Source organism: Erigeron canadensis, chromosome 2 (assembly GCF_010389155.1).
Source record: "Erigeron canadensis isolate Cc75 chromosome 2, C_canadensis_v1, whole genome shotgun sequence".
Lineage (NCBI taxonomy): Eukaryota > Viridiplantae > Streptophyta > Magnoliopsida > Asterales > Asteraceae > Erigeron > Erigeron canadensis.
The window spans coordinates 36,651,907-36,677,141 of record NC_057762.1 but is presented as its reverse complement, the minus strand read 5'-3'; the positions used below and the strand labels follow the sequence as shown (position 1 = coordinate 36,677,141).

Genomic DNA, 25,235 nt, shown 5'->3' with positions numbered 1-25,235 from the left:
AAAAAAAAAAGGACCGGAAGGTATACTCAGTGTACAAACTAGAAAGTAACATAAAAAGGTAACGTAAAAGATAAAGTTAAGATAATCTCGATCCTTAGATTAAGATGAAGGTTAAATATCAAAAATGATAATTAGATTATTTGGTGGGCGTGACAAAAATGATGAACCTGGTATGTCAAATTAGGTTTTGGGTTACGGATACAAATGTTGAGTTAATTATTATTTAAATTTATGTTAGCAAATCATTATTTGGTTTTTATTTGAAAGTGTAGAATATGCTTTATAAACTTTAAGGACAACTTTGTTACTTCTTACTAAGTCATGGTGGGATATTTGTAAATTTGTAATTCTCCTTTTTAATAATATTGGCAGCAAAGCTGAAGGGGACTATTAGACGTATAAAAACATCTTGCAGGTCTTTAAACTCACATATACCATTCCAAGCCCTAATTTTCAACACGAAAATCACAAATAATAAAAGGGATACAATATAATTAGATCTGAAATCCGATGACTGATTACGAAGAACAGCGTTACGAAGGTAACGGCGAAGGCGTTGAAGCCTTTCCCGGTGGTTCCCCTCTCCCGGATAAACCTAATAACCACGGCGCCGATGATGAGGCCGCCGCCGCCGCCGGTGACGTCAGCGATTCTAAGTCACAGGTATTGAATTGTGTTCCATTATCATAGTTATTATTATTAATTATTATTATTTATAGAAAATCGTGTATTACGACTGTGGACTAAAGTTAGGTAATTTTTTAATTGTTTTTACTGTATATATATATATATATATATATAGTAAATTTACAATTAGTTGTATGAAATAGTTTTATCTTGTTGCTATTTTATTGTGTATGAGCTAGGGTTTGAAAAATTGAGACATACAATTGCTGTTGATAGATATATAATATGCAGAATATACATATGACCTGAAGCAATTGTTGTGTAAAATTACGTTGTTGTCGATTTTAGATAACTTAAATGATACTAGCGCATCACATAAACTAATTTAAGAATGTATGTAGTCATAAGTTATAATTTGTGTTTATTTTCTGCTTGTAGCTTTCTCGCGACAGTGAAAGAGAGTCCTCCAAAAGTAGGTCGAAGGACAGGGAGCGAGGGAGGGATAAGGACCGGGATAGAGAGAGGGACAGAGATAGAGATAGAGACGGTGAAAAGAGCAAAGACAGGGACAGGGAAAAGAGCAGAGACCGAGACCGAGACAGAGGAAAAAGCAGAGACGATGACAGGGAAAAGGATAGAGAAAAAGATCGTGATCGCCACAGGGATCGGGACCGGGATCGTTACAGAGAACGAGGTGAGAGAAGGGAAAGAGGCAGAGATAGAGATGATGATGACTATCATAGGAGTCGAGACTATGATAGGTAATATTAAACGTTCTTTTTTGCTTATATTGTTGAAAAAGGCAATACTTTTATTTAATTGAGTCAATGTAACGTGCAATATTCCACACACACTGTACAATACTTCCTTTTGTTGACATATGTGGCTCCGTTCTTTTTGTTCGTTTTGTTTTGTTTTTTTCCAGCAGCTGTTCCTGGTGAACTTCATCATAATTCTTATAACACTATTCTTTTGTTGGTGGTGACTTTAATCTCTTTGTTTATCTTATTTTCATTCTTGTTGATCTTTGGTGGATTTACCCAGAATAGTCTGCAATATCTATTTCGTTTCTGCTAACTGAATTTGTTTTGTTTCTGCAATTGTTTGCAGGCGGAGAGATTACGACAGAGATAGAGAGGGTAGACATAGTAGACGAAGGTCACGTTCTCCCTCAAGATCCAAATCTGAACGTAGGTCAAGGTCACGATCACGTTCACGCTCCAAAAGGTAGGATGCACTCCTTTGGTTTAGGAACATTTACCTTCTCATAAATTTAATAAGTTCATTATGGAAATTGAGATTTTTCCGTTTCTCAATTGGTACTCATTTTATTCATATGAGTGACATACTTTGCATGATTAAAAAATACTGCTTTATAAATAGAATAATATAATTGCAAATCAGAGAGTGTTTGTTTTGAATTGTTTATCTTTCTTGAACATATTCTGTCTTTTATATTAATAAGAGTTACGGTGATGCATTATTGCATGCGTCCAAGTGTTTGTAAATTGATAGTCTAATGTTGAGGGTAACATTTTTTACAATCTTTATTTCTCATTTGTCACTTTGTGGCATTATCTTGTCCTTCTGAAAGTTTTCAACAACATAGCATTGTTCATGAGTAGACGGGCGTATTTACTAGCTGTCATAGAGGGCATTCTATCTCGTTATTCTGTCTACTGAACCATGTGTTTACACATACCTAATTATCTATGTTTATGAAGTTTATACTCACTCTTTGGTGTTTGCAGCAGCAAAAGAGTTAGTGGTTTTGACATGGCTCCTCCTGCTTCTGCAATCTTGGCTAATGCTGCTGCTGCTACCGCTGGTACTTATCCCAACATTCATAGCTAAGTGAAATTATCTTGATAACTTTCATTTTTCTCTTTGATATAGTGTGGAAAGGTCATACCAAAATGCTTGGTGGTATTTTGGTAAGCAAATTTAGTTCTTTTACTTGTACCCATAGAGTTCCAATGCCATCATCCGTAAATTGGGTTTTTAGAATTCTTTATTGTTTACTTAGTGACATAATCCTGAACTGAGAGAGCTTTTGGTTTTGTCTTCTGTTTGGTGTTTTTTGTTTGTTCTATGTTTGTTGTATGTCTAAGAAGGCAATGTTGGGCTACTAGCCCCACTGTGCTGAGAATGGGTGTGAGCCGACTTCTGTAGCTTATTTGTACAAGGAAGAATCATTGCAATGGTATGATAGGTCTTGTTCGTCTTCAACTGGGAATGCTTATTTTGGTAGTTTTCAGATTTTGCCCGCTACTTGAATATAGAACAAAAAATAAATTAAATCTTTTATTTCTAGATGCATGTAAGATTGTAGAACGTCACTCAAAATATAGTATTTTTCAAAGGCGGTTGAGTGGTAGTTGTTTCTAGTTCTCTATGGCTGATTAGTTGTGGTGTAATGTTTATGGTTTTTCTGGGGAGTTTATTCTGTCAGTTTTTACAGGTCAGGTCCCTGGGACCACCCCAACCATTCCTGGAATGTTCCAAAACATGTTCCCGTTGGCACCTGGCCAGGTAATTTATCAATTGACCAACAAGTTTGTTTTTTTATACCTTTAACATTCTTTCTTCATGGCCATTTGCAGTTTGCAGGTCTTCCTGTTATGCCAGTTCAGGCAATGACTCAGCAGGTTGGAAAACATAGTTACTTCCTTTTTTGTATAAGACTTTGAATTGTTATATTATATCTTGAGTATGAAGTCCTTACAAATAATGTAATATCAGGCCACTAGACATGCACGACGGGTTTATGTTGGTGGACTTTCTCCAACCGCTAATGAACAGGTTTAGTTTTAATCTCTCCATGTTTGATATGTTGCGTTCAATTCAAGGGTTTAATTTAAAAACTTTATACATCTTCCGAATTAATGGCTGTCTAAGTATTACTCTATATTGTGAAAAAGATAGTGCTACGTGAGGCAGCTCAAATTGTGATTTTTTTAATGACTAAATCTTTTTAGTTTGACTTTCTTTGCAAGTGTTTTATTGATAGTTGGGCTTGATAATCATAGGCTAACAAATGTTTCTGGCTCATTATCTTCTTTGCAGTCTGTAGCGACCTTTTTTAGTCATGTTATGTCTGCAATTGGTGGAAATACTGCTGGTCCAGGTTAGTATGCATAATTTTATGCAAATGAAGCAGCCGTTCAAGTTGTACATGCTAAATCTTTTATATGGTCAGGTGATGCTGTTGTCAATGTTTACATTAATCATGAAAAGAAGTTTGCTTTTGTGGAGATGAGATCTGTCGAGGAAGCCAGTAATGCAATGGCTTTGGATGGCATTATATTTGAGGTATTTCTTACGACTATCTTGTTGCAATCGAGATAATTTGTTAAAAAATAATAGATAATGATTTGCACATTATTACATTATTAAAACTTCTATATAATACTAAACATTTATTGTATGGGCTCTAGAATTCCCAAGTTTAGAAAAATTGGTCACAAAAGTTATAAAGGATCCTGGTTTTTCTATGATTAATCGAAAAGATAACAACCTTTGTGTCTTATAAACCCTCAACCAAATGACCACATTCCTCTCCCTTGCTATATAAATTAACACACAACCTAACACATACAGACACCAATACACTAACAAGAATACAGATACAGACCGTAAAACCGCAGGCAGACACACCAAATCTTGTCTGTTCACTCTACCCTCCAAATACACTCTGTCTGAGCATCTTTCCTGTTACCTACCTGTCAGTTAGAAATTTAGACTCTTCTTCGTGACCAGTGGCTTTACATCCTATTTGTTTAGGAAATCGATGACATAATATTTATCTATATACATGCATGCAGAGTGCCGTTCTTGTTACGTTGATGTATATAATCTCAATTTTCAGGGAGCACCTGTGAAGGTTCGGAGACCAAGTGATTACAATCCCTCCCTAGCTGCTACTCTCGGTCCAAGTCAACCTAACCCCAACCTGAACCTAGCTGCCGTTGGGCTAACCCCTGGTTCAGCTGGTGGGCTTGAGGGTCCTGACCGCATATTTGTGGGTGGGCTTCCTTATTATTTTACAGAGGCTCAAGTCAGGGAGTTATTGGAGTCTTTTGGGGCTCTTCGGGGCTTTGATCTTGTGAAAGACAGAGAGACTGGCAATTCTAAAGGTTATGCGTTCTGTGTATATCAGGATTTATCTGTCACAGATATTGCTTGTGCAGCTCTTAATGGTATCAAGATGGGTGACAAAACCCTTACGGTTAGACGGGCTAACCAAGGTCAAACTCAACCAAAGCCGGAGCAGGAGAGCGTATTGTTACATGCACAACAACAAATTGCATTGCAGGTCAGGATTTTAGTTTGCTTTGCATTTTCTTGCATGATCTGCATATTAGAGGTTTTAAATTGGGCTCCTACACAATTATTGTTAATAAAACGCTTTAGGAGATGTATGCTGCATCTGGACACACTTTGTATTGCTTGACACCTATTAGACCTGATTTTATTTTAGGTCAAATGTACTACTTGGCTTAGAAGGAAGGTGTTGTTACTTACCCAACAAGGAAGTCTTTATATTACTTGGGTGAATTCAGTTTGTTCACTTAACTACAGTAGATTATTTTAACTTTTAGAATTTATCATTATATAGATGTTTCCTAGCAAGATTCTAAATACTTTTGACAATCTTTTACATATAGTGAATCATTTGGGTTATGTGTTGATTTACTTCATAATAAGAGTCAAAACGTTCTCTCATATTTTTCTGCCCTTTTTCCTATAATACAAAAGTGGCCCTTTACCCTTTGCCATTTTTTACTTGGCTGCACTACACGGTTTAATTGTCTAATGTTACTTGGTTCTTCTACTTCCCAAACTTTTTACTTAGTAGCACTACACTTAAACATAATTTCATCTGCAGAAATTTATGTTGCAACCTGGGGCAATGGTTGCACCTGCCACCAAGGTTTTATCTTTAACCCAAGTTGTTACCGAAGAGGAGCTTATAAATGATGAAGATTATGAAGACATACTGGAAGACATGAAAATAGAATGTGGAAAATTCGGTAAGATTGTATTGATTTTACAATTTGTCAAATTATACAGAGAAATGCTAGACTTGACATTTTGCTAACACATGTGGCGTGTGAGTTGGTCCAATCAACAAAGAGATTGAAGAGACATAATATAGATATGATTTGATTGGTGAACTTTCATTTGTAAACATGTGTTTTTAAAATCTGTATAAGCCTAGCGTTTCTCAATTATATATCAATCCATTGATTTTTGTTATTTTTATATGTCTTTCTGTTTTACAGCCTTTTGCTATAAAGAATCTTCCCCTATCATTCAGACAGAAGCCTTCTTTACTGCCTCTACATGTCCATCTGTTTTATATACACTGAATGATTATTAATGATCATTAATTTTGAACTAATTTTGCAGGTGATCTAGTTAATGTGGTCATTCCACGTCCAAATCCTAACGGTGAACCAGTAGCAGGCGTTGGCAAGGTTAGTTCAGTCTTTCTTAAATGTAATAGTCAATTACACAAATAAACAATAGTTTTTACAAGCTGTAAAAAAAAAAAACTTTTTACAAGAGATGTCAATGTAGTTCATCCCAATGATTTTTATGTACTTCAAAAATTACAATAAATAATGCTCAACATACTTTAGAGATTTTTTATTTTTGCCACTTATGAGCTACATACTTTTGTTACTAATAATACTATAATAGCAACACATTACGCCTCATTTTGCTATGATTGGTAAAAATATTGGAAGCGTGTAAGCCTGTTATTGATAAATTTCAAAGGTAGTTGCTGTTATTTGATAAACAGTGAAAATATATTTCTATCTTGTGCAACTGTCCTGGATTATTATACACTAGAAAAACATGCCGAAGGTCAGTGGTTTTACTTGTTGGTTTTTATTCGTGAAGGTTTTCTTGGAGTATGCCGACACTGAAGGCTCAACTAAAGCTAGGGCAGGATTGAATGGAAGGAAGTTCGGTGGTAACCAAGTCGTGGCTAGCTTTTATCCGGAACACAAGTTCAACCAGGGAGAGTATGATGGATAGTTATATTATCATTGTTACGTGTATTACTAGTATAATGCTTTGTTTTGTTTGTTTTCTTTTCACTTTAGAACATAGATGTGTAAAATTTGTTTCAGAAGAGTTGTTATTCCTGACTTTAAACTCCAAGACAAGTTATGAGTTTGTAGGGATACAGACTGTTATGTTTTTTGGTTCCACCAAACATGTTTTGTTTTTTCTAGCATTGTGTTTCTACAATTATACTTTTACGCCCTGCTTTTTCATTCGCTAACCATTCTAACATAAAATAAAATAAAAAAAATTGCCCATCAGACTAAGCCCACAGTTAATAGTTCCAGAAGAAAACATGATTTCTAGATAAGGTATGTTTAGATGTTGGATTCGGTTCTTGTTCACATTGAAACTTGTGAACTCACCTGAAAGTGTAAAATTATAAAATTATCCTAAAAGATGGATGGTACTTGGTAGGATAAAAATGACATCCGAGTATTATGCTTCAATTCATGGATGATACAGAATTTACAAATATGATCTAAGGTTACAATACACCGGTTTTTTCGATGAGGTCTTAATGGAATCAAAGGGTAATTGAAAGATATTCCTATTGCAATTCACCCTATTTTGTAATTAAAATGAGAAACATTATTTGGACAAGATCCTGCAATGGCGGTGGCGGCAACAAGTGGTGGTGGGTGGCAGCTGTGGTGGTAAAGATGTGGTTATTAAATCTAAAAGTAATTGATGTAAATAATAAGAATGCTATCTTTTGTAAATAATTTTATTAGTAGAAAATATTTAAACTAATAAATAAAGGAGAGAGAGCGAGAGAGTTTGGATAAATATAGTTGGAAAATATTTTACGGATATTTTGGGTAAATTTAGTGTTTAAGTTAAAAATGTGTTGAATATTAAGGGTATTTTGGGTATTTGAAAGATAAAAAGTTAGAAAAAAAAATGGAGTAGTTTTATTTATAATGAAGTATAGATATAGATATAAGAAGAGAAATCTAACACAAATTGTGAAGACCTCGTTGACACTTGGCATTATTTTGTTTTACTAAGTGTATTCAGGTGGTAAGTTTTTTGTTTTTTTTTGATTAAATAGGTAAAAAGCATATAGGTGTCCAAACTAAGATATAGACCAGAGAATATGAACGTTTAAGTAATTTTCCTTTTAATTTAAACCCAATTGGCGTTGAATATCAAGTAAAAAGATACGGCATGTTGTAAGACAATGCATTATGTTTGATTTTGAGTCTCAATACCGTTTTTGACGGTGTATAAGGGAAGTTGAGATGTAGACTACTTTATTCCTATCAAGAGAGACTACTTCCAGGTTCTGCCAAAAGTAGAAAAGGACCTACAGCATTGCTAGATATGAGGATCAAACCCTTGACTTCTGTCTCTAGAGGCAAGGGTTGGCTCCAACTACTAATCCAACACAGTTGGTTTTAAGACAATGCATTATTCTAGAAAACTATTATGATTCATGTTTTCATATATCGGCAACTTGTTAGAAAAATGTTTTTATATTTAGTTTGCTGCCTTTGAATAGTTTATCAAATGCATAAACCTACTAAAACAGTAGGATGTGGAAAAAAAACCTTCCGCTCTCACAAGTCACAAGGGATACCAAACGCATGAGATATAGTGTCAAATTTAATTACTTATGTTGCTCGAAGTGGGATCTTGTTTAACTTGTACGGAGTAATGGTTCTTCCGTTTGAAGTTAATGATACGTTTTATTTGCAAGAAAATGAAAAACCACTTCAATTATTTAAAACTTAGAGATCATAGTTATGTATCTTGATCGTGCCCCCAAAGGAACAAAGAATCATTACTCCCTTTTTCTTTTTTTCTTTTAATTTTTGAAAGACCGCAAATAAATAATTAAAAGAAAAAATTTTGGTGCGCTCAAGCCGGGTCGAATCTTTTTTTTTTTTAAGTAGAGCGGATAATAGCTAACACTCCCAACTTTGATTGTTTAGGTTTCCTCACCACATGCATGTGGTAGCATTCGAGCCTTTGACCCTTAAGGAAAGCACCACAAAGTAAAAAAACTCTATAACCACTAGGCCATCACCCCAATGACAATAAATGCCCTTATTATTTGTTCAAGACAATTGTTTATTTTATCGAAAAAATAACATTCAGGTTGTTTGGTTTGATGGTTGGAATAACATTGGATTTGTTAATGATTTGGAGTACCTTATTTAGGTTTGGGATGAGAATTAATATGAAACCCAACCTTTATTTAGGTTTGGAATTTGGATATTTTTCTAAGTTTACTTTAAAATTTAAATTTAGAATTCAAATAATGTGAATGGGAATTAATCCTATTCTTTCATTTCTATTATAAAAAACCAAACTCATAGGGGCGTTTGGTTGTAGAAAACATCCATTGTTTTTCATTTTTGTTTTCCAATAAAACATGAAAAACAGAAAACGCGTTCTAATCATAGTTTTCTAAAAATGTTTTCTAAGAAAACAAAAAACAAGGTTTTCCATTTTTTCATAGAAAACTTGAAAACACTTTTTTTCTTGTTTTCTATTTTCCATTTCCATCTTCCTTTTCATTCCTCTCCTTCGCCTCACATCTCTAACATGTTTTCTAGTTTTCTAATTAAAACGCGTTTTCAAAATTTTAATTTGTTTTCTAGAAAACAAAAACCTTTTTAATTTTCTAGAAAAATAGAAATGAAATTCTAGAAAACATTTTCTACAACCAAACGCACCCATAAAGTCTTACTTTCTACATTTATAGGGTAGAATGATAAGAGGTTTTTCGAGAGTCTTGTATTTCTTAACCTAATTTAAAAGATCTCGATCGAATAATGAACATTATTTATCTCATACCAATATACCATTGCTATTGCTAATTAAATTATAAGATGTGCTTATCAAATCTTTTGCTATTATCACATCTGTATTATTATCATAATCTATCCAAAAATAAAAAAGGGACTATTTTTTTTTGAATATGTTGTTGTGTATTTGGATGGACTAAGAAAGTTTTCCTCCTATTATGTACTTGATGAAAAGGCTTTCTAGGTGAACCTGATTAAGAGAATATAATCAAGACCTTCTGTTGTGATATTCGATAAAAGAAGATTAAGTATATGTGTATAACATAATTTTGATAGGTTAATTATGTCAATGCAAGGAAGTGAAAGGGGGGGTTCTACATAGAGATAAAACCAGGGATGGACGTGATAATCACGGCAAAACCGACTAAAAAATTCATATTCTCTCGTATAAATAGTTAAATACCAATCCCCACGCATTACGATTTGCTCTAAAGCCTAAAACCGACTTAAACGCTCCGATACAAATACATATACATATATACTGTATAGTAGATTACGGCGGTTCTTCTGCGATTGAAGGTAACTAACCACCCGCCCCTCTTTATTATTAATTTTAATTTATATATATATATATATATGAATATATTAGTTTCTAATAATTATAATTATCATTGTTATTGCTGTTTATGATGTGTTTATTATTGTAATAGTTAGATACAAATTGAATTAACAATCGATTTTGGTTTAAACTGTTCAAAGTAGAGCTTCTTTAGTCGATACTTTTGTATACACACACTATTATGATTACTAATGATGATGATTATTGCTAGAAAAGCAATCAGAAGACAGCAACAATGACGTATTACGAAGAAGGCTATTCTGGGTCTTCCTCTAAGCGTAGCAAACACTCCGACTCTTTCAGAGAAGATTCTTATCATAAGTCACAGGTATTACATGACTATTTTTCATTTGTCTTGTTTTCTTTTACATTTTCGTACGTATCATATATGTTTTGGGATTTCATATTAAACAAAATATTAATGGAGTTTTTGAGCAAGTTTGTTTATGATAATCATCATAAGCTTGAATGCTCTATTAAATTAGGAGTATTAATGGATTGTTTCAAAGAATACGTAAATTTCATAGTATGTTTTTATTATATATTGTATATGTGAATAATATTATATTTGATTTTTGGCTTTTGCAGCATGGTTCTCATAGGAGGATCCGTGACCCTGATGGTTACTACAGAGATAGACCGAAGGAACATAGATCTCATTCTCGTTCACACTCCAAAAGGTAAGGTGTAGCCATGTAGATCTCATTGACTTTTGTTAAACTTAACATTAGTTTTTAAAACTGAGATCATGGATTTGTCTATTGGGCATTTATCTTGTTAATTGTTTATTTCTTCACAAATTAAAAGGCACAGAAGACTATAATTTTCATATGATTGGTAATCAAATAATTTTTTTTTTGGAATGTGTATTCTGTACTTATTATGTTACTGACTTTGATGCTTTTCTCATCATTGGTGTTTGTAACAGGAAACGCGTTAGTGGTTTTGACATTGCTCCTCCATCTTCTTCAATCTTGGCTGCTGCTGCTGCTGCAGGTACAATCCCGCCTTGCAATACTAACTCTGCTATTTTATAACTATCATTTTTCTGTTTGATACAACGTGAAAGTCTGTATAAAAGTGTATGGTGTTATTTAGGTAAAAGCATATGCTTAGTTGAATTACTTGTTACCAACAGAGTTCTGAAGTCATCCCTAGTTGTCTCTTTTAAAATATATTCTGTATACCTAGTGATGTTCTGTATTTCTGAACTGAGCTTTTTGTTATGCCTTGTGTTTTGTGTTTTTGTTGTTTTATAAGGTAATGTTGGGTTACTAGCACCGATGTACTGAGAATGATTGTGAGCTGATAAGCTTATTTGAAAAAAGGAAGAATCGAGCAATGGTATGGTAGGTCTTCTTCGTATTTGACAAGGAATAGCTAGTTTCAATAGATTTACCGAATTTCATAACGTGCTTACATATGAACTGTCTTTTTATTCAAAATAAAATTGAAGGTTTTTTCGAATCCAATTAAGTGGTGGTTTTTACCTTTATCTAGAATTTTGATTCGATTCGTGTTTACAGGTCAACCCCCGGCAACCACCGCATCCATTCCAGAAATGTTCCAAAACATGTCATCTGACCAGGTAATTTATTTATCAGCCTATAAATTATGATGGCTTTCATTATTTCTTTGTACATTTTTTAACGTTTTGTTTCTTTGTGACGTTTTGCAGTTTAAAGCTCTTCCTGTTATGCCAGTTCAGGCAACTAGACATGCAAGGCGAGTTTACATTGGGGGCCTTTCTTCAACTGTCAATGAACAGGTATCTTTTATTTGTTTTGCTAAGTTCCATGCATTGCTCAATGATTACATTCGTAAATGTTACTTAACTAAGGGGGGTGCCTGGGATTGCTTATAAAACTGATTATACCTTTTGAATAAGCATACTTAGATAATCAGCTAAAGCAAATTGCAATGCAGGATTTAGAGTTTGGTTTTTTCATGTCTTATGTGTTTTGCAGTTTTGCTTATTGAAGGATATATGAGATTGAATAATCACGGTCCAAATAGCAGTTTGCCTGTTCAAACAAAAGAAAAACGCAGCTTGCTTATATGAGTTATATCCAAGCAGTAAAAAATGTTTTTATGACTTTATCTTGCTTAATAAGTAATCAATCCCAGGCACCCCTTAACTGCTCTTGTCGATAATTTTCCTCCATTGTTAAAAATTCCAAAACCCACTTTTCTAACATTTAGATATGTGTATTTTAGAATTTTGAACCAGGACTCTAGAAATATGTTTTCTCATGGTCAGAGAAACATAAGTATATTCCAGTTTTGTATGTGATTTCCTTTGTAACCGCTTTATTACTACTTGGGTATAATATTTCTTGTAAACGAATGTTTCTGGCTTTCTAATTCATTATCTCTTTCCAGTCTGTGGCAACCTTTTTCAGTCATGTTATGTCTGCAATTGGTGGAAATACTGCTGGTTCCGGTGATGCTGTTGTCAATGTTTACATTAATTATGAGAAGAAGTTTGCTTTTGTGGAGATGAGATCTGTTGAGGAGGCCAGTAATGCAATGGCTTTGGATGGCATAATATTTGAGGTAACTCTTACGACTATCTTGTTCAATGTAGATAATCTGGTAAAATATTAATAAATACTGTAATGATTTGCACATTATTACATTTAAAATAAAATCTGATATTGCCTCTGGTCTGTGTGGACCGTGCATATTTATAATCTTCTTGACCAGTGAGCTTAGATCTGGCCTGTTAATATGTTTAAGAATTAGACATGCAACGTGTTGCATTAATCTCTTTTATTATGTTTAATCTCGATTTTCAGGGAGCACCTGTGAAGGTTCGGAGACCAACTGATTACAATCCATCCCTAGCTGCTACTCTTGGTCCAAGTCAGCCTAGCCCCAATCTGAACCTAGCTGCTGTTGGACTAACCCCTGGTTCAGCTGGTGGGCTAGAGGGTCCTGATCGCATATTTGTGGGTGGGATTCCTAATTATATCACAAAGACGCAAATGCAGGAGCTACTGGAATCTTTTGGGCCTCTTCGGGGATTTGAAATTGTGAAAGACAGAGAAACTGGCTACTCTAAAGGTTATGCGTTCTGTGTATATAAAGATATATCTGTTACAGATATTGCTTGCGCATATCTTAATGGTATCAAGATGGGTAACAAAACCCTTACGGTTAGACGGGCTAACCAAGTTCAAATTCAACTTAAGCCTGAGCAGGAGAGTGTACTATTACATGCGCAACAACAAATTGCATTGCAGGTGAGTTGTTTTGATAAGTTTTAATGAATAATAGGGGATCACTAGTATAGGTTTTTTGTATGTCATGTGTTGCTTGAGTTCACAAAAAGAGTTTAAGAAGTTCTCTCATTCTTTGGTGATCTTACTATCCATCTAGTATATGATTACTGTGATTCCCGTGATAACACAACAGCTATCTTAACTATATTTCATTTGCAGAAATTTATGTTGCTACCTGGAGCAATTGGCACATCTCCCACCAAGGTTTTATCTTTATCCCAAGTTATAGCTGAAGATGAGCTCCTAAATGATGAAAGTTATGAAGAAATAATGGAAGACATGAAAATAGAATGTGGAAAATTCGGTAAGATACTATCTGTGTATTGATTCCTACAATTTGACATATTTATATACCATATGTGTTGTATGCCCTGAATAATACTATATGATCTCAAAATTGTTCAACTAATTTGCAGGTACTTTAGTGAACGTCGTCATTCCACGCCCAAACACCGATGGTGAGCCAGTTTCAGGGGTTGGTAAGGTTAGTTTAATCTCCTCCTTTCAATTTTTTTTTATTACCGTTACACCACAAACTCACAACTAGTATCTTACTTATTGGTTTTCTCTGTTTATGTAGGTTTTCTTGGAGTATGCGGACACAGAAAGTTCAATGAAAGCACGTGTTGGATTGAATGGAAGAAAGTTTGATAGGAACCAAGTGATTGTGAGCTTTTACCCAGAGAATAAGTTCAATATGAGGGAGTATGATGATGAATAATAGTCAATAGACTAGTTCTTTTACGGAATTTTTTTCTGATACTGGCATATTAATTTCCTGGGACAGTGAGATGTGTAATTCTGTGTTATTGTATGTCCATCTTTAATATGAATTGCTGTGATACCAGAAACTTGACTATTCATTGATTTTGGTTACTAATTTTTGTTCCCACATTTGAAAATCCATTGCCTTCTGTTAGCATTCAGCATTGTAACTGGGCAATGGTGGGGGATGCCCTCTTTTAGCCTCGTTCAAGTGGTTATAAAAGACCGGTGCGATGAAATATTTGGAGGTCTTGTTTTTCTAAAATTTTGTTCTTTCATGAATTTGATAAATGCTACCCTTTGAAGTATGTTTTCGAGTGAGATGCTTTTGAGATTGTTGTCAAAGAATATTAGAATTTTTAATACTCCTCTATCTCATTTTAGTTGTCATGTTGACTAACTTTGATCGTAAATAACTTTGTTTGTACTAAATAGTAGTTGATGAAACTTAAATGAACGAGAAGTACACTAAAAACCTAATCCATTCATATATTTTATATCAAGTGTAACATGACGCAAACAAAGTTATTTACGGTCAAAGTTAGTCAACATGACAACTAAAATGGGATAGAGGGAGTAATTATGAGTCCCTGAATTGGTAAACATAACATTGAGTAATTGACTAAAGTAACTTAAATGATTTATGCATAAGACCATCAAAGGTTCTTAGTGTCATAGTAAATTTACATTGGTCATTAAAAGTTTATTAATCGTTGACTCGTTATGAAGAAAAATAAAAGGAAGATATTGTGTGTAAAATAAATGTATGAATGTGTAGTGGCTATGATTTTTGTTTTCTTATTAATAACAAGATGTTTGTTTTTAACAACATTTTCTTTCATATATCGGTATTTCATTTTAGAGGAACCCCTTGAAACACATACTAGCAAAACATACTTTTAAAAGAAATAGAACCAAAATATCAAATGAATCAAGAAGGGATGAAAGTATCTTTTAGAGAAAGCTAAATAAACATGTATCTTCAAGAATCATTCATGGCCTCACAATTCTATTTTTTGTTTAAGATGACCATATGGAGTTATGGACCAAGACAAACGCATGGTTACTTGTCCCGATAGAAGATAAAAAGATGCCATTTTCTTTTCTCCGACCCCTTTTTCTTACTTTACTTAGGTCCACCCGCTATGCAGTCAAGGAGTAAAAGGAACAAGTTACCCTTGGCTAACAAACCGTGCTCACAAATTAGATGGTGCTCCTTTTCTTTCTAGTTCTCCTAATTAATTTGTAATGCTTTCAAACGCTTCAGTCCGTACTCTTTTATATCTTTAGCGTATTGCTAGATCATAAATCAATAAAATCTCAACGTTCAAAAAAAAAAAAAGGTTAATTGAAATTTATGAACAACAAACTATCATTATAGTTAATAAAATTAGTATGATATTGGGTACAATATAACATTAAGAAAGTTTTATATTCATAGTTTCCGGTGATTTTTATAGTAATTTTCCCATGTAGTTTTTTATTGGTATACTTTTTGGAAAGAAACAAAATGTTTGAATGAACTAGAAAATAGTATTAATAGATTAATGTGTTTTAGCAATTCCTTGATAATAAATAACTGATTATTTTACGTGTATTTTAATTACAAAAAAAAAAATCATATATTATAAAACACATTTTTATGTGATTTAGATAATAAAAATTAGAAGCATAAGTTAAAAATTCTAAGTTGGTAATAAATGAAAAAAAAAAATTCCGAACATTCAGTCGGTATGCGACATCATGGAAACCTCACCGTATAAGAGTGAAACCTTGTACGCATCCTAGACAACGAGATGTTCACCATGGGCCGTTACAAGTATTCGGAGAAAAAAATCCAAGACTTATCATTCATAAGGATCAAACTCAACACCTTGGGTAAAACCTGAGATGTCTTTAAACAACTAGACTAGTCATCATTGGCTTAATAAATGAATTAGATATAGAAATAAAAAAGTTTAACTAATTATGTAATGAGAAAATTACATTTTTGGTCCCTCAAGTTGGCAGGATTTTCAATTATCACCCTTAAGTGAATTAATTACAGAAAAACCCTGAAGTAGGTCCATTTTTTCACTTTTCATTCCGTGACTAACAACCGTCTATTAGGTCCGTTAAGTGAGGTGCAAATTCGTTAGTTCACCTTGATCCCTTCTTCTTCTTTCACACTCAAACACAAACCCAAATTTTGAAAATCACGGCGACCAAAAAACTAAATATCAACTGAAAAACACACACCGAGCACACACAAACACACGCTCGACACACACACATCTTAGATCGAAAACAAGGGTTTTTGGATTCGGAATTGCTTGGATCGGGATCGGTTTTGGCTAGATTTGTATGAATTCAAACACACAATTTATATTTGTTTTAATCACTTAAGTTGTTACAATTTTTCGGCGAGCCAAGTTTTTCCGACGTAAGTCTAGATCAGATATTTTGTCTAGGGTTCATGCTCGATTGATTTACGAGTCGATTGCAACATGTTCCATGTTCCGATTCGAATAAACAAGAGATAAATCCATATTTTAATTTTTTCCTACATGAAATTTCCGCCCGTAGTGACTACAGTTGACATTTTGTTTTCTGCAAAACTTGATGAATCTGGTTTTCTTTTTAAGTGTGGAAGAAGAAAAAGAAGGGACCATGATGAAATAACAAATCTGTCTCTCACTTAACGGACCTAATAGACGGTTGTTAGTCATGGGGTGAAAAGTGAAAAATTAACCAACTTGAGGGATTTTTCTGTAATTAATTCACTTAAGAGCAATAACTGAAAATCCTGCTAACTTGAAAGACCAAAAATGTAATTTTCTCTTATGTAATTAACAAGAATAATAAGAGTATATTGACTATGGTTTAAATTGTAGAGGTATGTTAGTTATATTTACCTCTTAAATTATAAAAACTTAAGAAATTTTGTAAATGTTTTATAACTAGTTGAGTACCCGGCGTTGCCCGGGGCTCATAATTTGTGTGCGTTCCTTGTTAGTTTTATATGTACTTTAAAAACGGACGAAAATGCACATGTTACATAAAAATTACGAACATTCATAGCTGTTTATTTTCCAAAATATATATGCACACATATGCAATATATATTTTGTATTTATAAGTGTCGTACTTATCTTAAACCTTTTTAAATTAATACTCATTATCTATTTTTTTTAAAAGAAATGAACTTAATTGTTAAACATTATTAAACTATCAATATTATAAGATTTATAAATTTATTATTATGTGCATGAGTGAACTTCATGAAATTAGAAGCAATAACTCGTGGGTGTTTACAATAAGAGTCATTGTCCTATATATCAACCCAAACTATGTAAAATCTAACAAAATAGTCTTAACATTGCATCAGTTATGCATATATCTGAACTATAGTTTGAAGTATACTTATAAAGGCAACATCGATTTATTTTTTACATGAATCTTGTAAATTACTTTTGTTTCAAAATAAAAAAAGAACTAACACAATAAGCCAAATCTAATAGCTTTTGCCAACTATATTTTATTCAACATTGTAGACAATGACATGTGTTGAGAAAAACAAAAGAAAATGACTTTTTCTCCACCCATAGTTTTGACATCCAATTCAATTACTCAATCCATAACATTATCTCTCTTTTTACCTACCCACCGTTTTATCACCATCTCTAATTTTTCACAATATCATATTACCCTTCAAAAGTTGTTTTACACAGAGTCTTTTGTTGCGTGATGTTTGCTTTGTATTTTTTTCTTTCTTACACCTTTTTTATTCTCTTCCAAATTTCATATCTTATTTCTTTATATCTATAAAAAAAAAACCTAAGATAACAACTTCTGAAATCTTCTTCGTATACGCTTAAACAATGACCAAACCCTTTTTGGGTGTTGCTATTCACTCATTTTTACACACTATCTAGATTTTGTTATCATGTGGTAGTCGTTTACGGAAGATGCATCGTTACGCCGGATCAGTCACCTTCCCTCATAAACCCATCAAAACCAACGGCAAGCCCGTAAGTTTTTTTTCAACGCAAAGAGTTGTGGTTGTTTTTTAATTTTTTTTATCAGGAACTTCTTTAGTCTCTTTGAGTTGCGGCAGCTATTCCGGCGATGATTCATGCTGGTGGTTTGTTTTCAGATTTGTCGGTTTGAGTTGCATCAGTAGCGAGTTGCTATAGTACGAGTAGCATAGATTTGATGTTACTACTGAGTTGCTACAGTTCTGGTTCTTTGATTAAAGAAGACCGGCGCTGATTACCGGCGGATGGCGGTGGTTAATGGAAGATTTGGTGTTTTATGTTTATCGGTAATTCAGTATTGATATGTATATGGGTATGCTTTGTAAGTTGTACCTGCTGCTTAGTAAGTGTAAATAAGCAATGTTAAAAGTGTGTTGTACCTTATGCATATGTGTTTGTACCATTAGCCAACCAAGCCAGTTAGTGTAACTGAGCCGGCACTGTAGCAAACTAAACCGACACTGTAGCAATCCAAATTGGGATTGTTATATATATAATGTACTTTGAATGTGATGTGCCAGTAAATAATTTTATAAATCTTCAACAAGTATAATCGGTTGATGGGATGACATTGTTGACCGAATTAATTTTTTATTTTACTTGGTTACATACTTTTATATATATATATATATATATAATGTAATATTTGTTTATATACGATTAATAAAAAGTTCATTAATTAGTTTTTGTTTACTTGGTTACATGTAATTACATGTAATCTCTCATTTACTTATATGTGATAGTAAGTAAAAACCTTACCATCTTATATAAACAATTAGTATAAAATATGAATAATAAATTTGTTGTAGTTAGAAGTTTAAATTTCAAGATAAAAGGTTAAGTATTTGATGATATGGTATAGATTTTCATTATACGAGTACATATTAGAGAAATCATAATGTTTATGTCCTAAAAGATTTAAATCCATTGACTTATAATTGATGGATCAACTCATATACCGTTACCTTACAAACTCATTGTTTAATGAAAAGCATAACTAATTTAGCAAAATCTGAAATTTAACGGTAATTAATGGAATTTATAGAAAAACAATATACTTTAATAATTAATTTAGACAAATTCAATGGGCCATTTTGTATTATTAGAGTACATGGATAAAATCAATCAAGTTACATATATACAATTTGATAAATTATTAGTGGATGTATAATTGTAATTGTAAATGAGCACGGTATCCGCGCAATGTGGCGGATATGATGTCGAATGATGTAAGTTGATGTATAAATAATAGCGGAAATATTTTATAAAATAAGGATTTAAAATGTAAATTAATTCATTAAGCACAAATTTGATAATCCATAATAACCCTTTCGATAGGAAATGTTTATTAAAGGCAATTTCATACTTTTATATGTAATTATTGTGTAACACTTTCTATTTTTAAGGGAGTAGATAATCTTTTTATAAGAGTATAGATGGAGAATATATTAACAACTACCACTTTCGTACATCTTTTGTAATCCACAAGCATCTCTGTTTTCTTTCAATTTTAGGCCCAGCGTGTTTCTTTCCAAACCTTAATTGCTAAGTTTGTGACGTCATCAACTAATGTAGATACGATTATCGCATACTAGCATTCTTAAGAAAAAGCCTGAAAGATGTACCATTCTAAGAATTTAAACTCATAATTTTTGGGGTAAAACCTCATATATCAATCGGTATTAGCTTAAGAATTAGAACTCATAATTTTACAGGTAAAACCTCATACATAACCAGCTTCATTTAGGTAAAAAACGATAAAATAAATTTGTTTCTCTTAACCTTTCTTCCTTAAATTGTTTCTCTTAACCAATTAAGTTTTAGCAAAGTACCCCATTAGAGCTTTAATTAGTGTTTATAACTGGAAAAATCGCTTAAAGGAATCATGAGAAAGACTAAATCAAGTTACCGTCTTTTACAAAAAGGAGGATCCAAAGTTACAGCTTTAATTAGTATTTAACCCAACTCGCTTGCGATATACATTATATATGGAAACTAGAAAGTTTGGAAAGAAATATTGCAGTAAAAGTATAAACTTTTAAGTACAAGTTATAAGTTCGCGCGATGCGACATTGCGGTGGTGATACCGGCGGCGACAGGTGATGTCGGTGTCGGTAGTGACAGTGGCGGTGGTTATTGATTTAAAACTAATTGTTATAAAAAGACGTATTGTTGTTATTTTAGTGACTGAGTGTAACACCCAACATTTAAAAACAAGGATTTCCAAAAACCTTTGCCTAACGGCGTTAAAAGAAGCGGAATTAACTTTAAAAGTCCAAACCAGTAAAATCTGTTTGGTTTATTCATTAAATGGTGTTACTAGCCATATCATCAAAATAAGTCCAAATGGAAATCCATTGGTTGCCCAACATTAAGCAACCATATACATTATCAATACAAGTCATTAATATTTAAACATAAAGCAAATATCTAAAGCGAGCAGCCACTATGGGTAAACTATAGCTAGTTTCAAGATCATCTACCCATGCCTCACATCTTCTCACATCTACCTGCTCACTATTGTTGGACCTGAGGGCACAACACATTTAAAAGAGCAAGTGTTAGCTAACGAATTAGCTAAGTAAGATAACACATAATTTATGAAACGTTTGTCCATTTAAGACATTATATAAAAGTCATATTAAATCGTAAGGCACCTATCATCAAACATATCGTCTCACATACATATCATAGCATCAACATCTTTCATATTAGGATGGGTCCTCCTAAATGTGCCTAGTCATCTTTTACTTCACATATATCATATAAGCATCATCGAATAGTGTGACATAAGTCACTTACATTAGGTGTGACATAAGTCACTCATCACATATAAGGTGTAAGTTTGTGTGTAGGCGGTCATAGGACCTAACAGGAAACCTCACACCCGACTGGATGGATAAGCTTTTCAGTTGTCCATCAATGTCGTTAAGGAATGGCAAGCCAATCCAGGAGTAGTCCGTATGTTCAAAGACATTGGTGGTTAATCACGCCACCCGGAGATACTCAAACCACGTAATTATGTTGCAAGGAGCCACCCAAACAACCATATACGCACCCGCCGGGCAAGGGCAAGTACGGGTTAAGCTTAACACTTTCATATCATATACGAGCTCGGTTTACATCACATATAGTTTAGATGTCCACGTTACCTAAACATCATCACATATCATCTTTTTACGTTTGGGCCCTTAAACGTGCACGTGTCATGGCAACTTAACAAGTCTAGTGAACTAGATGAATAAGCCATGTAGTCATGCACACTTTACATATCATCAACATATAACACATTTCACTTCATCTCAAGACATTACATAGCATTTCATAGCATATCATTACATCGCATGCATTGTTACATAATGTACATCATCATATATCATTGCATATCGTATATCATTACAACATTGCATATTATTTATCATCATAGATCGTACATCATTTCATATCATCTATCATCTCATGTCATATATCGTTGCAAAACACCTATTATCTCATATCATATTTCATGTCATCTATTAAGCCTACATAGCATCTCATATCAGTACATATCATTGGGGTAGCATTTCAGGCTTCAATATGCATCTACATAGCCCATATCACCTCCCGTATAATCCCGAATACACATAAGCAAACAAGATACCATTTGGGGAAGTTATTATACGAAAACTATGTTTTTGTTGAACCCTCAGCGTGTCAAAGTAGTGTATCTTACCTCGTAGAAGCACACAACAAATGATAACGTAAGTTACCGAGCTTTGCAAGTATTCCCGACTACCTATAATCATTAAACGACATAATGAGCTAATAAATACCCACTCACTTATGGTCATGAATCACGTCTAAATACCTATAAACATGACTCATGACAATGCTTGATGCATCGGACATTCGATTAATACTTTAAAGCTTACATAACTTGACGAAACTCGACATTCACTCACTATATTAACCTTTCTGGAAACTTGACATCACAATCATCTTTTGAAAACATAACCATTAGAAAGTAGACTCTCTTACGATTCCGTGGATAGCTTATTTGTTAAAAACGGAGTTACGGTTTAAAAGTTATGGCCATTTGAAAATTCCGTCGCTATTGCGTCGCAACTACTAAGTTGCGTCGCAGCTATGTGTCACTGGTTTCCAGTTGCGCCGCAGCTTAGTAGCTGCGCCGCAGCTAGCCCCTTTTCAGCACAAACCTCATTGTTTAACCTCCAAAACTTAACCAAACACACCCCAAACGACCCCAAACCTTATGAACGACTTTTAACCCTCAAAATTCATCATTTTAAGACTCTAATGATGTCATGAAAACAACCCTCAACATCCAATTGATTTGCAACACAACAACAATCATTTTAGGTTACCGAATCGATTAAAACTCATGTTTTTGACTCCAATCAACCCTCTAAAGACCTAGATCAGTTATGAATCGAATCAAGGGATTGAAAGGACATGAAATCAATGTTATTATACCTGGGATACCTGGAGATTACAAAGAGAGTGTAGAAACTTGATCAAAACACTCTCGAATCAACCAAACGAAGATGAAATCGAATAAGGAATTGATTATGGCAATGGGGAATGGTTAGGGCTCAAAGAGGAAAGGATAATATGAGTAATTAGAAGCTAATGACCTGCTCCAAGACCCTAATCCCGTTTTTTAGTTTCCACCTATGTTAAAACTAGTCCTTAGGCTTCCTTACGGCTCATATTTAGTTCAAAACACCCATTGGGAATACTTACAACACATTAAACACTTTAAGCACCTCCAAAGACATTAAAATATACCTTTAGACACATTAACACATGAATCATTAAGGCTTTAAAACCTTACACACATAGCACATTAATCATACGTGAGCATCACATCGTCTGGAGACATAACGGACTCATGGTGTTGACTTAACGACTTAAGTCAACCGTTAATTAAAAGTTCGGGATGTTACAATTACCTCCCCCTTAAGAGGATTCCGTCCTCGGAATCATTTCGCCACTCGTATATAAATAACTTGTCCGTGTCCTTAACTTTATCATATCATTTCAGAATTCCCTTGGGTCGTTCTTTAATTTAGCATGACCAAACTCATTTAGCTCTTTACATAGTCTTTTCTACTTTCACTTTTCATTTTAACCATTTCGTCATTTATTTGGTTCAATCTTTAAGTCAACTAGGTAGTCAACCCAATTATCCAACCTTCATAAGTAGTATACAATTTACATTCTATTGAAAACTATTCATTTGGTGAAGGAGCCCTTTCGACACCTATTCTCATTAACTTGTAATATAACTCACACGATTCATTGAACAACGGTTTGCTCACCATGACTTTCGATGCATAATATATCCCTCCATAGGGTCTTATGGTTAAACCATTATACTCACTTGTTCAACATAAGCTTTCTTTGCTCACCACAAAATCTTCGATCGATTTTGAGCTAATTAAACAGTCGTTCAACAATATTAACTTTAGGAGCGGCTATTTCATGTCATATGGCTCTACAACTTTCCTTTCAATAATAGGTCATATTATGAACTGACATCCACACCTACATCGTAGTTGCCATTATATGTGAACTCAACAATGGTATATGAAAATCTCAACGCACTAACACATGATCATATGATTTTCCCAAGTTTCTAGATCATCCTTTCTCGTTCCCATCCATCTAAGGGTTATAGACACCATTTGAATTCACCATTCCTTACATACTTTTCCAAAACATATCTAAAAATTTTGTTTACATAACAGTCGTCTCAATTCGAAGCATTCAACAATTAGCTTTCACACTTTAAGAGGACTTCTTAACGAACTTCCTTTTCTTTCATGTCCAATGAAATGGTACAATAGTTCATCGGGGAATAAACATTCTTGGTTAACCAATTTAATAATGGTTGATATCATTACCTTCAACCTTCCCGCAAAATTTCGTCTCTTAATCCATAAATGACGCGTTTCCTCACTTTCGTTAAGGGATCATTAAATAATTACTTTTGTAGCGGAACTTTCGGCGTCCTGTGTAGGCTTCTAGCCCCATCACACGTTCACATAAAAGATTTACAACACGTCGTATCACAAAAGGTCGTATCACGTTTCAGATGGCATCCAAGTAAGCACGTCACCATGGTTCATAAACCTCCTTAAGTACAACTTTTGGGTCATAAGATGACCAAACGAGACAAAACTCAGTTCTTAACAAATGAATAAAACTAAAAGACCTTTTCAAAAATGCAAGGGTTGACTCTCGAAGAGCTCTAATGCATAAGTTGTGACATTTGCAAGGCAAGTCTGCAGAATTCGTCAGAAACCTGACCACTTCTGGAAATCGACGTTTTTCGCATATCTCTAGGCAAAATCACTAGAAACTTTGTTCATATCAAATTTAGGGGACACATAGAGGTTTCCAGAAAGGTAAGATTAAACTTCTAAATCGTTCATATAAGGAAGATATCTTTCTTGCAATATGACTCAATTTTCAGACCAATAATCTCTTCGTTTTGCAAACCATTTCCGCCATCAACCTTTCAAGTCATGCCACAACGACCTTTACAGCTCACACACATCAAATTATGACCTGGTTATCATTATGAAATCATCAATTGAGCTACAGATTCATTATACTCCTTTTACATCCGATTTGACGCCCGATTGACCTAAATCGACTCACAAATGTAATCGAATCCATACAAGCCTTAAGACCAGATGTGAACCATATATTGGTTCCATTTGAACATTTAAATGACTTTGGAAGCAACTTCATACCTGTAGGGATCTCAAGATACATATTGATTGCAATAACAATCACCGAATGACCCGAAATCGTCAAATCTAACAACACCAACGTTCCCTATCAATCAAAACTCAACAAGTCCAGGTATGGACGAAATATATGGATGGAATTGACTGATTTTCAGCAAAGACTTTGATATATATACCTGGGAGGATGATTAATGGATCGAATACGTGCATCGATTGATCTAAAGAAAACTTTAAATTTTATCCCTCAAGTTCATGACATGGCAAAGACCAGTCGTTAACATGGAGGTACTTTGAGAAACTCAATAGGGTCATGATGAGGTTAGACATAGCAT

The 25,235-nt window shown here is 33.8% G+C and overlaps 2 protein-coding genes across 8 annotated transcripts; both read left to right on the top strand.

Annotated features, from left to right (window-relative positions):
- The first annotated feature begins 403 nt into the window (after window positions 1–403).
- Window positions 404–6,874, top strand: LOC122586368 (splicing factor U2af large subunit B-like). 5 transcript variants are annotated; one of them, XM_043758359.1, is made up of 13 exons: window positions 404–663; window positions 1,066–1,388; window positions 1,738–1,854; window positions 2,382–2,455; window positions 3,089–3,159; window positions 3,231–3,275; window positions 3,370–3,429; window positions 3,694–3,754; window positions 3,827–3,939; window positions 4,496–4,942; window positions 5,516–5,660; window positions 6,040–6,107; window positions 6,538–6,874. In XM_043758359.1, exons 1-13 carry the CDS (start codon window positions 511–513, stop codon window positions 6,673–6,675), a joined length of 1,815 nt encoding a protein of 604 aa, XP_043614294.1. In that variant the 5' UTR covers window positions 404–510; the 3' UTR covers window positions 6,676–6,874. The 5 variants fall into 5 exon arrangements, with proteins under 5 accessions (XP_043614294.1, XP_043614292.1, XP_043614295.1 ...); XM_043758357.1 differs by having other exon boundaries at window positions 2,379–2,455; XM_043758360.1 differs by lacking the exons at window positions 404–663; window positions 1,066–1,388; window positions 1,738–1,854; window positions 2,382–2,455 and adding an exon at window positions 2,487–2,839.
- Window positions 6,875–9,947: 3,073 nt separating this feature from the next.
- Window positions 9,948–14,240, top strand: LOC122588410 (splicing factor U2af large subunit B-like). Of its 3 annotated transcripts, none has more exons than XM_043760515.1 (12): window positions 9,948–10,040; window positions 10,297–10,408; window positions 10,669–10,760; window positions 11,009–11,076; window positions 11,341–11,429; window positions 11,607–11,668; window positions 11,759–11,848; window positions 12,463–12,636; window positions 12,879–13,325; window positions 13,524–13,668; window positions 13,781–13,848; window positions 13,945–14,240. In XM_043760515.1, exons 6-12 carry the CDS (start codon window positions 11,642–11,644, stop codon window positions 14,083–14,085), a joined length of 1,092 nt encoding a protein of 363 aa, XP_043616450.1. In that variant the 5' UTR covers window positions 9,948–10,040; window positions 10,297–10,408; window positions 10,669–10,760; window positions 11,009–11,076; window positions 11,341–11,429; window positions 11,607–11,641; the 3' UTR covers window positions 14,086–14,240. The 3 variants fall into 3 exon arrangements, with proteins under 3 accessions (XP_043616450.1, XP_043616452.1, XP_043616449.1); XM_043760517.1 differs by having other exon boundaries at window positions 9,950–10,040; window positions 10,292–10,408; window positions 11,341–11,424; XM_043760514.1 differs by having other exon boundaries at window positions 9,950–10,040; window positions 10,292–10,408.
- Window positions 14,241–25,235: the final 10,995 nt, after the last annotated feature.